This window comes from Chiloscyllium plagiosum, chromosome 12, assembly GCF_004010195.1.
Source record: "Chiloscyllium plagiosum isolate BGI_BamShark_2017 chromosome 12, ASM401019v2, whole genome shotgun sequence".
Lineage (NCBI taxonomy): Eukaryota > Metazoa > Chordata > Chondrichthyes > Orectolobiformes > Hemiscylliidae > Chiloscyllium > Chiloscyllium plagiosum.
The window spans coordinates 28,462,875-28,478,954 of NC_057721.1; the positions used below are offsets into that span (position 1 = coordinate 28,462,875).

Genomic DNA, 16,080 nt, shown 5'->3' on the forward strand with positions numbered 1-16,080 from the left:
CACCCCCTCTCCGGCTTATCACCCTCACCTTAACCTCTTTCCACCTATCGCATTCCCAACGCCCTTCCCCCAAGTCCCTCCTCCCTACCTTTTATCTTAGCCTGCTTGGCACACCCTCCTCATTCCTGAAGAAGGGCTTATGCCCGAAACGTCGATTCTCCTGCTCCTTGGATGCTGCCTGACCTGCTGCACTTTTCCAGCAAGACATTTTTCCACTCTGATCTCCAGCATCTACATTCCTCACTTTCTCCTAGATGAGGTCAAAACCAAAGATTAATTTAAGAGAAAGCTGGAGACGCAGAGGAGGAATTACAGAACAGAGGGATTTGACAGTGGAGTCAATGTGGAGAAACAGGTCTTCTGACACAACAAGTCCAAGCTGCTATCTAAACTCCGTAAAAGTCAGTCAAGCCCTTTTTCGTTGACTCCACTGTCAAATCCCTCTATTCTGTTATTCCGCCTCCACCACTTCCTTTGGCAGCTCATTCCATACGCATACCACCCTCTGCATGAAAAACCTGTCCATTAGGTGTCTTTTATATCTTTGCCCTCTCGTCCTAAACCTATGCCCTCTAGTTCTGGACTCCCCTACCCCAGGGAAAAGACTTTGTCTATGAACCTAACCACGCCCCTCATAATTTTGTAAACCTATTATATGGAAATTTGGGTTTCTACAAGTACCTATTGTTATATCTATATTGTGAGTGTTGAGAAGGGGAGACAGATTTCATTTCATTTTTGAGTTCTGAGAGAGGTGTTGGTTTTTTAAAAAGCATCTAAAAACATGGAGAAGAAGAGTCAATGCTTTGGGAAGAAGAGTAGGACAGAGTAACAAGTTGGTGCCTCGCAATAGGGTGTCCTAGGACATCAGAAAACACATACAGAAACCAATTCTTTTAGAAAGACAGAATCACCCAGAAGGTCAGTGAGTGTGTAGCATCACTTTTGGAATGAGAAGCAAGTCAATCACAGAGATAAAAAACTGACAATGCAACAGTATTGTAGTCAGAATAGGAGAAAATAAGTCTCTATTGGCTTAAGTATAGTAAGAGAAAGCTCTAGAAACAGAGCGTGGTGAGAGAGGAATTTAAATAACCCTTGCCAAGACATAAGCAAACTTTGTCAGTAGTTTAAGGGTCTCGGAAAGAGACATGAATTGATTAAATAGTATCAAATGAACATAAAAGTTTACCAAAAATGAAATCAATTCGAGTTATGCCCAGTGAACAAAAAACTTCAAATTGGAAACAGGGTGGCACTTAACTGAGGTTTGAGTATTTGTAAGTTTGTTGGGGAGACCGTTGAATATTAATGTCAGATATTTATAATAGAACAATGAGCTCTTGTATAATGTAACACACATATTGTTTCTATTTGTGTGCAATAAATGTTGTTATTTCTTTATTGCAAGTACATTGACAGCCTCTTGTGAATATGTTCAGTGACAGATCACCACAGTAAACAAATAGCAAATATAAAACTCTGGTCTATTAAGTTAGATTTCATTCTGAGATTTGTACGATATTACCATCAGTTGAGATCTAGCAGTAGAAACATCTTCTCTAGCCCTGCCCTATCAAACTCTTGATAAGATTGAAAATCTTATTACTCTTCACTTTTCTTGAGAAAAAAACATAACAGCTTATTCAATCTTTACCAAGGTTATTTTGATACTATTATACAAATATGTATTGCATTTTCCCCTGCCCCTCTATATCTTTTACCTAATATGAGCACAGAAAGGTTCACAGTACTCCAAGCATGACAGACTCAAAGTTATACATGGGGTTAACATAACATCTCTACATTCAGTTTTATTTCTCGAGAAATGAGCTCTAAAATTTGATAGTGCAAAATGTAGCTTGGAACTAATTTTTGAAAAGGCTATTGAAGGTGGCAGAGATATTGAATTGAAGAAATTGAGAAAAGGAATGCTAAGCTGTGAGGCAAAATAGATGAATGGTCTCAGATACCAAGAACCAAGGGAGAGTAATAACAACACAATGCAGCAGTACTGCAACAGCAAAGAGCATTTGTAATAACTGGAACAAGAATAGCCTGCAAAGTAAAAAAGAAAGGAGCTATGGGAACCAAAGAGTTCAGATATTATGTGGGGCAGAGCTGAGTGGAGAGACACACTAAGGAGAAGATGCTGGGGAAGTCAAAAGATCTGAAGGTGAATTATTCACCTAGACCCCACATGGGCTACCGCCCAGAGTTCTGAAATAGACAGTGGAGGAGACTGTCAAGGTATTGGTGGCGATCTTTCAGAAATCACTGGAGTCAGGGAGGGTCTGAAAGCCATGGAAATGGCTAATCTAACTCTCTGTTTAAGAAGAGAGGAAAGCAGAATACTGGTCAGTTAGCCTAACCTTGAGTCATTGGTAGGATTTTAGAGTCCATTATTAAGGATACGATTGCAAGTGCAAGTTAAAATGGAATAAAGTCTGCATGGCTTCATCAAGGGAGGTCTTACATGACAAATTTGTTAGAATTCTTTGAGGAGATAATGAACAAACTAGACAAAGAAGAGCCTGTGGATGTGGTCTATTTGGATTTCCAGAAGCCTTTTGACAAGGTGCCACACAGGAAGTTGCTAAATAAGATCAGAACACATGGTGTTAAGGGCAAGGTACTAGCATATATAGAGGATTGGCTGACTGGCAGACAGTAGAGATAGAAGGGAGTCAGTAGGCTTGAAGTGGATGTTTGTGTTGACTCGATTGCCGGAAATAGAGATAGAGATGTCGAGAAGGGGAGGAAGGTGTCCAAGATGGTCCAGATGAACTTGAGGTCAGAGTGGAAGGTGTTCGTGAAATTGATGAACAGTTCAACCTCCTCGTGGGAGCACGAGGTGGCGCCAATACAGTCATCGATGTAACAAAGGAAAAAGTGAGGACTAGTGCCGATGTAGCTGCGGACGATGGACTGTTCCATGTCCCTGTCGAAGAGGCAGGCATACCTGGGGCCCAATAGGGTGCCCATGGTTACCCCGTTGGTCTGGGGGAAGTGAGAGGATTTGAAGGAGAAATTGTTAGGGTAAGGACCAGTTCTGCCAATCGAATGAGTGTGTCAGTGGAAGGGTACTGTTTGGATCGGGGGAGAGGAAGAAACGGAGGGCTTGGAGGCCTTCATCATGACAGATGGATTCGTACAGGGGCTGTATGTCCATGATGAAGATGAGGCATTGGGGGCCAGAGAATCAAAAGTCATGGAGGAGGTAGAGGGTGTGGGTGGTGTCCTGAATGTATGTGGGGAGATCCTTGACAAAGGGGGACAGGATGGTCTTAAGGTATGCAGATATAAGTTCAGTGGGGCAGGAGCAGGCTGAGACAATGGGTCGGCCGGGGCAGTCAGCTTGTGCATTTTGGGTAGGAATTAGAACCGGGCAGTGTGGGGTTCCCGAACAATGAGGTTGAAGACTGTTGGTGGGAGGTCCCCTGAGGTGATGAGGTTGTGAATGGTCTGGGAGATCATGGTTTGGTGATGGGAGGTGAGGTCGTAGTCGAGGGGGCAGTAGGAGGAGGTATCTGCGAGTTGGCACCTGGCTTCAGCGGTGTAGAGTTCAGTGAGCTAAATGACCACTGTACTCCCCCTCCTGTCGGATGATGAGGTTGGGGTTGGAATGGAGGGAGTGGAGGGCTGCGCATTATGAGGTTCAGAAGTTGGAGTGGGTGAGGGGGTGGACAGGTTGAGGCGGTCAATGTCACAGCAGTAGTTGGGAATGAAGAGATCGAAGGCAGGTAACAGACCGACACGGGGTGTCCAGGTGGATGGGGTGTGTTGGAGGCGGGGAAAGGGGTCCTCTGATTATAGGCAGGAATCTAGATTGGGAGAATAAGCTCGGAGGCGGAGGAAGAAAAGTTCAATGCATGTTGAATTTATTGATCCAAGAGCGAAGGGGGATGACTTAGGGGAAGGAGCAACTGAAGACTCTGGATCTGTACTTGGAATTCAGAAGAATGAGGGAGGATATGATAAAACTTACATAATACTGAGAGGCCTGGATAGAGTAGATGTTTCCACTAGTAGGAGAGGGCACAATCTCAGAGTGAAAGGATGACTCTTTAGAACTGAGATGAGGAGAAATTTCTTAAGCCAGAAGGTGGCAAATCCGTGGAGCTCATTGTTGCACAGGGCTGTGGAGGCCAAGCCAACGAGTGTATTGAAGTCAGAGATATATAGTTTCTTGATTAGTAAGGGGGTCAAGGGTTATGGGAGAAGGCAGGATATTGGGGTTCAGAAACATATCATCCAAAATTAAATGGTGGAGCAGACTCAATGGGAAAAATGGCCTAAATCTGCTCCTGTATTTTATGGTCTTACGGGATTCATCAGAGTTTACATAAGATAGATGATAGGAGAAGAACAAGAAAAGAGGTGTCAAGAATGAGCATGAGAATTGCAGTGACATTGGTAATAAGCAGGAAGCATAGATGCATGAAAATAGAGATTAAGTAATTTGATTATGTAGGGTTTACAATTCAGTGCAAGGTCCAGCAGGGCACCTTCTATGCTCCAGTATATTGTTATACAAATTGACAATTAGCTTCCCCTCTCCACGCTAGCTAGGATCCTCAATTTTCAGGATAGATGGTCAATGCAATAGATAAGGGTTGGCTCCTGACAAGTGAGATGTTCCTCTTTAACCTTTGCTTTCCCAGGAGTCAATGCTGAGTAACAGGTCGTGCAACTGTTTCCTTCCTTGAGTTAACTTTTAAAGATTTTCCATGACAAATAAGCCTACAGTAACTCTATTTAGGAATTCAAGTAAAATGTTTAAATACAGTGAAGCAATTAATAGCTAAAATATGCTTAAAATAAACAAAGAACTTCATATATGAACTGAAAGATATCAGAACATAGAGAAAGAACATTAGAGATATTCTATTTGTTAGGCTAGGTGATTAATGATACTCATGTTTCTGGTTGGCTAAATGACCTGCAAATGTCCTCAACATTTATTCTTCTTATTCTACAATACTGTATGGAAAATGCTGTCATTTAACTTGGGCAGTAAAATGTGCCAATCCAAATCACACAGAAATAAAAGTGAAAATGAGGACTGCAGATGCTGAAGATTAGAGTCGAGAGAGTGGTGCTATAAAAGCACAGCAGGTCGGGCGGCATCCGAGAAGCAAGAGAATTGACATTTCAGGCAAAAGCCCTTCTGCAGAAATGTCAACTCTCCTGCTCCTCGAATGCTGCGTGACCCGCTGTGCTTTTCTAGCACCATACACAGATAGAAAGTCCATTCACAGGAGTGTCTGTTGACTGAATCCAAATACAATAATATCTAGTGCAAAACTGTGAACACAGTGGCAACTTCTAAAAGTAGAACTGTGTGGGGTGTTTGAAAAAAAAACAAATTGAGACCAAAGATTCAGATCTGGTCAATTTGTCAGTTGAAAGAACAAGTAAGCCGCATCCAAAATGACAGAAACCAAGGAGATTTAAGTACATAATACAAATATCATTAACAAAGAGATAGTGAAATAATGTCCCATCATTCTAGGCTTCATTCATATTCATCTCAATGTCAAATCTCCCCTCAAAAGCAACTGCAAATGAGAATGTAATAAACCATTTTATTTAGACAAACAGAGTATCTTTCATCTACTTTCTATCGACACAGAGAGTCAACTCACTAATGTTGCTGACGTTTAAACTTTATCTCAAGAGACAATCTCTCTATATTGGAGATTGTCCAAGTGAACCTCTTCTGAACTGCCTTCAATGACAGCACATCTTACCTTAAATAAAGAGACAACTGCTCACAGTACTCCAGACGTAGTCTCAGCAGCACCTTGAGGAGTGGCAGTAAGACTTCCTTATTCTTGAAATAAGGGCCAACAGTCCGTTAGCCTTCCTAATTAACTGCTGCACCTATATTCTAATTTTCTGTGTTTCGTGCACAAGTACCATCCAAGTCCCTTTATGTTGGAGTTATTCTCCATTTAAAAAATACTATTCTTTTGTTCACCCTTCCAAAATGAACAACTTCACATTTTCCCACTTTACACTCCATTTGTCAATATTTTTCCTCCATTCATTTCACCATTTCTTCTAAACTGTTTGTATCCCCCTTGCAACTTGCCTTTCCACCTATAGGGTACCCTATTGAATATCTGTGCATCATTCATGCCATGCCAATGTGTATGGGAGGGTAGGGAGACGGAGAAAAATAAAATGCTGCCAGGCACCAATTTCCCAAAAGGTTTGTGGAACATGCACAGAGCCCCTATCTAATGAGGTTTTAATGAGCATAGCATTTAGTTTAAGAGGCTGCCAGGGATACAAGCATAGATATACCCTATTATGTTGTGTACAACGAGAGGTTAATTAGGACACTATCTGTGCTCAAGTGCTTCGATACGTGGAGAGACTAGAGTCTGTGGATCTTTGTGCACATGCAGTAAAGGATCAGATGGGCATTCTAATTGGAAAGAATTTTAAGATAATAGGGAATAACTTTTGATTGCCTAGCAAGTCAGTAAATGTTACAATCATCAAAATGATGAAGAAAATGCTTGGAATTTCTTCTACTATAAGAGATTTGTTAGTTCATGGAATTTCTTTGCCCAGTTAACATTAGGAAAATTTTTGCAAATATGTAAATGACTTATTAATAAAGGGTGGGAGAGTAAACTAAATGAACAGCTCTTATGCAGCTAGCTTGGCTATTGTTTTACAGAATTTCTCTGTCGATACTGTAAACTTATCGACTCTAATCATAGAATACGAAAATGTTAAGAACAAAGGAAGTTAACATTGCTGACCAGAGCATTTAAAATACTTCTTGACAAATACCTCACATTGTAGAGAAAACATTGATAATTAATGGGACCTCAAAAAGAAATTAACTATTCAATAACAGAATTGCAAAAGTAGTTACCTCTGGTTTAAGGACAGCCTTTGTGCAAGCTTGGCACATCGGACCATTTCGAGAAAAGTTTAGGGGAAGGTGACGAGTGCGATTCTGGCAAGTTTGCTCTTCACAAACTAGCCATCCCTGTAAAATGAGGAAAGACAGTGAAAAGCATGAATGAGATAAAGTTTTCTTCCACAACAAAAGACTCAAATGCCACTTGTTGAATTTCAAGCTTTCTTCCAACAACTGTGTCTTGTGTTCACCAAGAGACCAAGTCTCCTTTGATAAGTCTGCCCCTTATTCATTATGCAGCAAGTAGAATTCCGAGGATCGACAAGCACTGCCCTGCTCCAGCTTGGAGTGTAATGGAGATCACCAATCATGTGGTCATAGAGATGTACAGCACAGAAACAGAGCCTTCGGTCCAATTCATCCATACTAACCAGATATCCCAAATTAACCTCACCCCATTTGCCAGCATTTGGCCCATATCCCTCTAAACCCTTCCTATTCACTTACCCATCCAGACGCCTTTTAACTGTTGTAACTGTACCAGCCTCTACCACTTCCTCTGGGAGCTCATTCCACACACGCACCACCCTTTATGTGAAAAAGTTGGCCCTTAGGTCCCTTTTAAATCTTTCCCTTCTCACCTTAAACCTATGTCCTCTTGTTCTGGACAGCCCCATCCCTTGTTTTTCTTTTCAATCCATGCCCCTCATGATTCCATAAACCTCTAAGGTCATCCCTCAGCCTCCAACGCTCCAGGGAAAACAGCCCTAGCCTATTCAGCCTTTCCCTGTAGCTCAAACTCTCCAACCCTAACAAAATCTTTGTAAATATTTTCTGAATCCTTTCAAGTTTCACCATATCCTTCCTATAGCAGAGAGATGTGAATTGCACACAGCATTCCAAAAGTGGCCTAACTAATGTCCTGTACAGTTGCAATGTGACCTCCCAAATCCTATATCCAATGTCTGACCAATAAAGGAAAGCATACTCAATACCTTCTTTCCTATCCTACCTACCTGAGAACCTACTTTCAAGTAACTATGAATCTGCTCTCCAAAATCTCTGTTTAGCAACACTCCTCAGGACCTTACCATTACGTGTATAAGTCCTGCCCTGATTTACCTTTTCAAAATGCAGCACCTCACATTTATCTAAATTAAACTCCATCTGCCACTCCTCAGCCCACTGGCCCATCTGATCAACATCTCGTTGTACTCTGAGATAACCTTCTTCGCAGTCCACTACACCTCCACTAATCACAGGAAACACAGAAATTCCCGTCAATTTCTCAACTTCCATCCATCAGCCTTTTCTGTGGGATCCTTTCGGAAGGATATAAAGACTTCAGAGAGGTTGCAGAAAATATTTAAGAGCACAGTTTGATGGATGTGGATAGATGCGAGATCCTAGGGCTGCTCTCCTCAAAAAGAAGATAGGGGAGATCTGAGAACGGTGTCCAAACCCATGAGGGATCTGGACAGCAGAGATGAGAGAGAAATTGTTCTCATTGGCAGAAGGGCAGAGAGGAGGACACGGATTTCAGGCTAAACTGTGACGCCAGGAAAAGTGTTTTTACGCAATATATGGGCAGCATCCGGAAGTGACAGAGACAGATTTGGTCATGGATTTCAACAGGGATCTGGATAATTACCTGAACAGAAGTATTTGCAGGACTATGGGGGAGTAGGACTGGGGAGTGGGACTGGCAGAGTTAGTCTTACAGAGAGCTGACCTGATCCCAACAGGACCCAGCGGCCTTGTAGTGTATGGTACATCAGAGAGGATGGATGGAATTTATTTCTTCTGCTGGATAATTCCAGGGGAGCGCATAGAGATGTGAAGAAGGGCAGTGGAAAAATTGAAAACTCTCTACCAAAAGAGTTATTGAAGGTGGGCAGTTTTATTTTTGTTGGGGAGGAGTACTGAAGGGGAGTGGAGCCAAGGTGAATAGTAGGCCTGAGGACACAGATCTAATGGCGGGGCTGAACTATCTCCTCTGTTCCTCCTCTTGTGTTATTGGGAGGTCATGTTGCGGCTGTACAGGAAATTGGTTAGGTCACTGATGGAATATTGCATGCAATTCTGGTCTCCTTCCTATCGGAAAGATGTTGTGAAACTTGAAAGGGTTCAGAAAAGATTTACAAGGATGTTGCCAAGGTTGGAGGATCTGAGCTACAGGGAGAGGCTGAACAGGCTGGGGCTGTTTTCCCTGGAGCATCGGAGGCTGAGGGTGACCTTATAGAGGTTTACAAAATTATGAGGGGCATGGTTAGGGTAAATAGACAAAGTCTTTTCCCTGGGGTCGGGGAGTCCAGAACTAGAGGGCATAGGTTTAGGGTGAGAGGGGAAAGATATAAAAGAGACCTAAGGGGCAACTTTTTCACGCAGAGGGTGGTACAGATATGGAATGAGCTGCCAGAGGATGTGGTGGAGGCTGGTACAATTGCAACATTTAAGAGGCATTTGGATGGGTATATGAATAGGAAGGGTTTGGAGGGATATGGGCCGGATGCTGGCAGGTGGGACTAGATTGGGTTGGGATATCTGGTCAGCATGGACAGATTGGACTGAAGGGTCTGTTTCCATGCTGTACATCTCTATGACTCTATCTAATTCATAATTAAAGTTCAGGTATGTACAGTCTGGTCCAATCATGTCTGAATGTATGGTCACACCTCGATGCTGCTTGGAGGGCCAACTTGTGTTTCTGAAGGACTTCTTTAAACTATGATGCTCTCAGTGTGGTGGACTTGGCTCAGAGAATGCTGTAAGCCCTATTGTGGCCGACACTTTCGGAGCGTGCCTTGGACAGCAGGATTGTCGGTCGCATTTCTGGTGACTTCCAATGGCCGTGATGAACAATGAGGCCAGTGGGGTCTGTTGTGCTATCTAGGTGTTTTCGAGATCCACAGATTAATTTTGCTCCACAGCCGTGCCTTCAACTTCCTTGGCGCTCATTTCTAGAATTCCCTCCTGGAAAATCTCCTCTCCTACTTTAAAGACATTTCTTAAAACTTAGTGCTTAGTCTCATTAACCCAGTTTTCCATTCGCCCTAATGAAGTAAAATCTACATTATCTGGCAGACAGGGGGGAATGGTGGAGACCGGTTAATAGAGTTACATTACTCCAGACAGAAGACACTTGCAACATCTTCACAAGGTGCACAGTTTTATTCAATAATAATGATGTACAAATCAAAATTAACCTCAATCTATAGGTTAAATAATACATGAAAATGAAGCATAGTACTCAAGGTACACTATTACAAAAAACAACTACTGACAAGAAAGCTTCAGAATCATTTATGGCAATGTGACCAACTGACATGAAATAATATTTGGTAGACCTTCACTGTGTGGTGTAAATTATCTAAATGCTCAGGATTCAGGACTTCTCAGAGAAAGCTCTGAAGTCAAATTTATTAATCATCTCTGGAGGTCACTACATATCACGTTAATATTGCCACTTGCATATCATCTACATTGAGCACATTTCCTCACGCAATTTATTTTGGAGCTAAAACACACTTGGCTCTTATATAAACGCTGTGTCAATGAACCTGCTTGGTCTCACTGGTATTTTTGCCTGGATTTTCTGCAGGTTCTTTGCATCACCTCAAAGAACACCAACAGACTTCAGGTGGAGACTGTCAAGAAACCTGGTCAATGTCTGCGTCTGCACAAGTGCTTCTGTTAATGTTCCATGTAGGCGATGGTGGAATCTTAGAAAACTCATCTCAGTTTCGAGATTAAATAGGAAAAGCAACATCCATAGTTTAACACATTTCTGGCAAGAGCCTACATAATCAGGGATTAATCAGATAATTCGGTTCTAGCCTGTTATATTCTGAAATAGAAGTCAGGGTTTGGCCCCCAACTATGCAAGTAAAAAGACTAACTAGTCAGAAAGTAATAAATGCCGAGTTAGATATTTAATGTAAGAGAAATAAAGCTGGATGTTGGAAAAAAAAAATCACCTTCCAAACTCAGCATCAAGACCAATAACATAGAATAATCAACTCTCGAGACCCTTCCAAAAAGTGTAGGGTAGAGGAAAGAAAGTAAAAGGGGGAAGACAGCAATTTAAGGTTGAAATGAGTTTTTATATTTGACAGGTTTTCACAATGAATGTCAACCAATTTACTGAATTTTGCAGCAGATTTTCCAAATAGACACAATTGGCCATTTGACTTATTGATCTGCTCATTTCAGTAATCATCAGCACTGTCACAAGAACATTGAAAGGATAATAACAAGGACCATCATGCTCTTACAGCAGAATCTGTTAAAAGCAGAGACTCTAATTTACACAAATTTTATAATAAATGGATTACTAAAAGTTCACATTTTTTTTCTGCAAGTGTCCCATATTGTTCAATTGATTATAAAGTGCTGTTGGGGAATGACATATTAAAATAGAACAGCCACGTTTTATTTATTTCTTCCTTCCTCCTATATGAAATTAAAATAACTGCCTCTCTCTATCCTTCTTTCTAATCAGTTGAAAAAAGACAAAACTGCAACTGTTGACTTATCCCTCATCGCTCCAATGCTGACCTCCAGTTGGAATGTGCAAAATAAACAGTTACCCCACTCTATTTTCCCTTTTTGCCAAGGAGTGAACATCTCGCCATTGCAATATTTAGGAACAACGGTATTACTGGCTGAAAAAAAGACCAAAGTTTACTTTCTCTCATTTGGTTGATACAACGATCGTGGAGACTGTGAATATTCACAGCAATCAAATTCTGCAAATTTGTCAATAACAGGCCAGAAATTACTACAAAGGAATGGCAGCAGTGGAACAATTTGAGAATCAAAAAAAAACTTATTTTTACCACTCTTTGCAAAGTGTCACATCTCAAGTTCATATTGACCTTCCAAAATGCTATTCTCCGAAAGAATTCTATATAACGTTAATCTGAAAGAGGAAATTTACTCCAATGAGATGGACTAACAAAGTTTGCATCGATGGATCTCAACCCAGATTCATTCACAAACATACAGAAACACTCAACTAAAAGTTGCAATATATTGAGCCATCCAGCATCTTCCACTGAGGCACATCAAGTTTCAACATGAAGGGTAGAAAACTCTGCTTCATCATCAAGGCTGAGCATAGACAGTAATGAAGCTATGTTAGGGCAATATGTTAAAGCAGTGGTATGCAAAGATGCAGTTACCACAGGCTCAGTGAATTGCATTATAGAGCTTATTGACAACTTCTATTTATTTCTCCCTACTCAGAGGTCTACAGTAAAGGAGGTATACTGTATACTTTTGGGTGAGGACAACCTAAATTTCTAGAGGGATTGTATAAAACATGCACAACAGCTAAAATGCAGCAGCATGAATAAATTATAGGATCCAAAGCAAGGACATTGACCATGATCTTTCAGTGTTTCCTAGACTCAGGGGAGGAGGCAGAAGACTGGCGAACTGCAAACGTCATGCCCTTGTGTGAAAAGGTTGCAAAAAACCAGGCAGTTCCCACTTTGCAAACGGGTTCTGTTCTCAAGCCTGTTGGCAAGTCACTTTGTGTGCAGTTCAGAAGACAATATAACATAACATAAAATAATCTAATATAAGCGTCCATATGTTGTACCTTTAAACATTCATCTTAACATACCCCTGTGGGATCATGATTGCAAGTATAAGCATTCATAATTTGGACATTTGTAAATCAGGGACCCCGTGTAATCACAGCAATTGTAGACCAGTAGGTTTAACTTCAGTTGGGGGGGGGGAACATCTCGAAACAAAAATGGATTGATTAGGAAGAACCAGCATGGATTTTCAAACAAATGCTGAGAATTACAGACTGGAAGCAAGCCATTTAGTCCATCCAGTCCACACCAATCCTCTGAAAAGCATCCAACCCTGACCAACTCTCTCTTCCTCTTCCTATCCCTATAACCCTGCATTTTCCATGGCTAATCTCGACATCCATGGACACTATGGGTAATTTAGCATGATCAATCCACCTAACCTGCACATCTTTGGAATGTGGGAGGAAGCTGGAACACCCGGAGGCAACTCACTCAGACGTGAAGAATGTATAAACTCCACACAGACAGTTGCTAAAGGTGGAATTGAACCCACGTCCCTCATGCTGAGAGGCAGGGATGCTAACCACTGAGCCACCATGCCATCCATTTGTTGGAGATCTTTGAAGTTACAAGAGAAAGGGATTGATGATGGTAACATGTTTTTCGACTTTCAGAAAACATGTCACACAACTGGCGCGAGCGAAAAGTTACAGCTCATGGAATAAAAGGACAGTAACAACATGGATACAAAACTGGCTGAATGATAGAATACAGAATAATGATTAATTAATTATTTTCGAGTGAGTTATGGAGTTCCCCAGAGGTCTGCATTGGAATACCTGCGTTTCCTGACTTATAAAATGAGTTAGATTTTGGTGTACAGGGGATAATTTCAAAGATTTGGATTTTACAAAGCTTGGAAGCATTGTAAATGTTGAGGACAGTATAGAACTTTAAAAGGACAGAGTCAAGTTGGTGGGGTGGCAAATAAAATTCAATGTAGCAAAGTAGGAGGTATAGTATTTTGGTAGGAAAAACATGAACAGATAGTTGGGATATCTGGTCAGCATGGACAGGCTGGACAGAAGGGTCTGTTTCCATGCTGTACATCTCTATGACACTATGACATTAGGGGTGCCAAGCTCTGGAAATGTCATGGAGGTTGATTCATTTGTGTCACTGAAAAGGGCATTGGATGAGTATTCAACTAAAAATAACATGAGGAAAAGGCAAGAAATGAGCATTATGTCCAGAACTAGAGGGCATAGATTTAGGGTGAGAGGGGAAAGATATAAAAGAGAACTAAGGGGCAACGTTTTCACACAGAGGGTGGTACGTATATGGAATGAGCTGCCAGAGGATGTGGTGGAGGATGGTACAATTGCAACATTTAAAAGGCATTTGGATGGGTATCTGAATAGGAAGGGTTTGGAGGGATACGGGCCGGGTGCTGGCAGGTGGGACTAGATTGGGTTGAGATATCTGGTTGGTATGGACGGGTTGGACCGAAGGGTCTGTTTCCATGCTATACATCTCTATGACTCTATCGTACAGACCTCCCAATCAAATAGCCTCCTTTTGAGCGGTAACATTTCTGTGATAATGCAAGAGCTCTTTGACCTTGCTTCATCATAAGATAATGGCTGATCTGATTTTCATCTCAAACACCACTTTCTTGCTTGCACCCCATCGTTCAAACATGTTTCTCTCAGCCTGGAATACATTCAATAAGTTGGCCTCCAAAGGGTAGAGAATCCAAAAAAAAATCATGATTCTGAGAGAAGAAATTCCTCATTTCCATCTTAAAAAGGTGACACCTTATTTGAAATCTATGCCCTAGTTCTTGATTCTGTCACAATAGGGAACACTTTTCTCCAGGTGGAGGGAGTCCAGAACTAGAGGCCTTCGGTTTAAGGTGAGAGGGGAAAGATTTAAAAGGGACCTAAGGGGCAACATTTTCACATCGAGGATGGTGCCTGCATGGAATGAGCTGCCAAAGGACAAGGAGGAGGCTAGTATAATTACAATATTTAAAAACCATCGGGACTGATAAATGAATACGAAGGGTTCAAAGAGATATGGGCCAAAGAATGGCAAATGGGACGAGATTTATTTAAGACATCTGGTCGGCAATGGATGCATTGGACAGAAGGGTCATGCTGTACATCTCCATGATTCATAAGACAACCGCTTCATGCAAGCAATCAACTTAACAAATCTTCTAAAGGGCGAGAGATTGCAATGCTCTAAGATGCAGAGTGATCAGGGTGTCCTCATGTGAATAACAAAAGGTTAGTATGCAGATATGCAAGTATTCAGGAAAGCTAATCAAATGTTATGATTTATTGTGAAGGGAATTGAATCTAAGAGTATGGAGTTATGCTTCAGTAATAGAGCATATTGGTGAGACCATATCTGGAGTGCCATCTACAGTACTGGTCACTGTGGTTATGGAAGGATGTTAGAGCATTGGAAGGAGTTCAGAGAATGTTCATTAGACTAATATTTGGATTGCTTTATGAAGAAAGGCTAGACAGGCTAGGTTTAGGACTTGTCTAAACTCCAGTGGATAGAAGTGATCAAATTGAAACATGCAAGATCCTAAGGGGACTTGATTAGGTGAATGTTAAAATGATGTTTCCTCTGTGAAGAACTAGAACTAGGGGTCATAGTTTAGAAATAAGGCATTGCCCATTTAAGACAGAGATGAGGGAACTTTTTTTTTCTCTAACAGGGTGATGTGTCATTGAAATTCCCTTTCTCAAAAGGTAATGGATGCAGAATCCTTAAATACTTTGAAGGCAGAGGGGTTGATTTTTGATTACCATGGGGATGATAGATTGTTGGATACATGCAGGAACATAGGTAGAGTTGAGATTAAAATCAGATCAGCCATGGTGTCACAGCAGGCTCAGAAGGCCAAGTGGCCTTGTTCTTATGGTCTATGAACTGTTTCGAGGGCAAACATATCCTTCCTTAAATAAAGGAGTTCAAGGTTGCAGTCTACACTCTCACTTACGCTTTATATAGTTGTAGAAAATATCCTTGCTTTTCTATGCCATTCTCCTTGCAACATAGCACTGTAAACCACTTGCCTTTTTATGTCATGTTGACTTTTTGAGTTGCATGTACGTGGATATCTGGATACCTCTGTACTGCAGCATTTCACACTCCCACTCTATTTAAATAATGTTTTGCCTTTGGTCTTTTTCCTATCAAAGCAGATAACCTCATCTTTTCCAGCATTATACATAATCTGTCTCAGAAATTAATGTTTCACAGGGCAGAGTTGTGGATAACACAAGCAGAAAGGATTTTGAGGCGGTGTGTAAAGGTTGAGCAAAGCACAACTGAAACAAATTGTGTTTAAGAATCTTCGAAGAGCAGGATGAGCAAAAAAAGAAAGTAGTTTAAAAAATTGGTTTCAAAAGGCAAGAGCACAATCTAAGAGAGAAAAGCCACTAAAGGTTGAGCAGAGGGAGATGGAAGGCAAAAGAACAAAGACTATGCCTGTACTAATGGAGGGTGGGTGGGAAGGATCCCTTTAAGCATGATGGAGGGATTTAAAAGGACAAAGACTTAACTACATTCAGTAGAACTTGGGAGAGTAATTTAAAAAAGCACAACTTTGTGTGAATAACAAAATCT

The 16,080-nt window shown here is 41.2% G+C and overlaps 1 protein-coding gene across 1 annotated transcript in view; it reads right to left on the reverse strand.

The window, feature by feature from the left end:
- The window catches only part of pola1 (polymerase (DNA directed), alpha 1), a 281,247-nt gene that overhangs the window by 64,595 nt on the left and 200,572 nt on the right, over window positions 1–16,080 (reverse strand). The window contains exon 35 of the mRNA XM_043700756.1: window positions 6,896–7,012. Within this exon, the coding sequence (XP_043556691.1) occupies window positions 6,896–7,012 (117 nt within the window). The remainder of the gene's footprint in view (window positions 1–6,895; window positions 7,013–16,080) is intronic.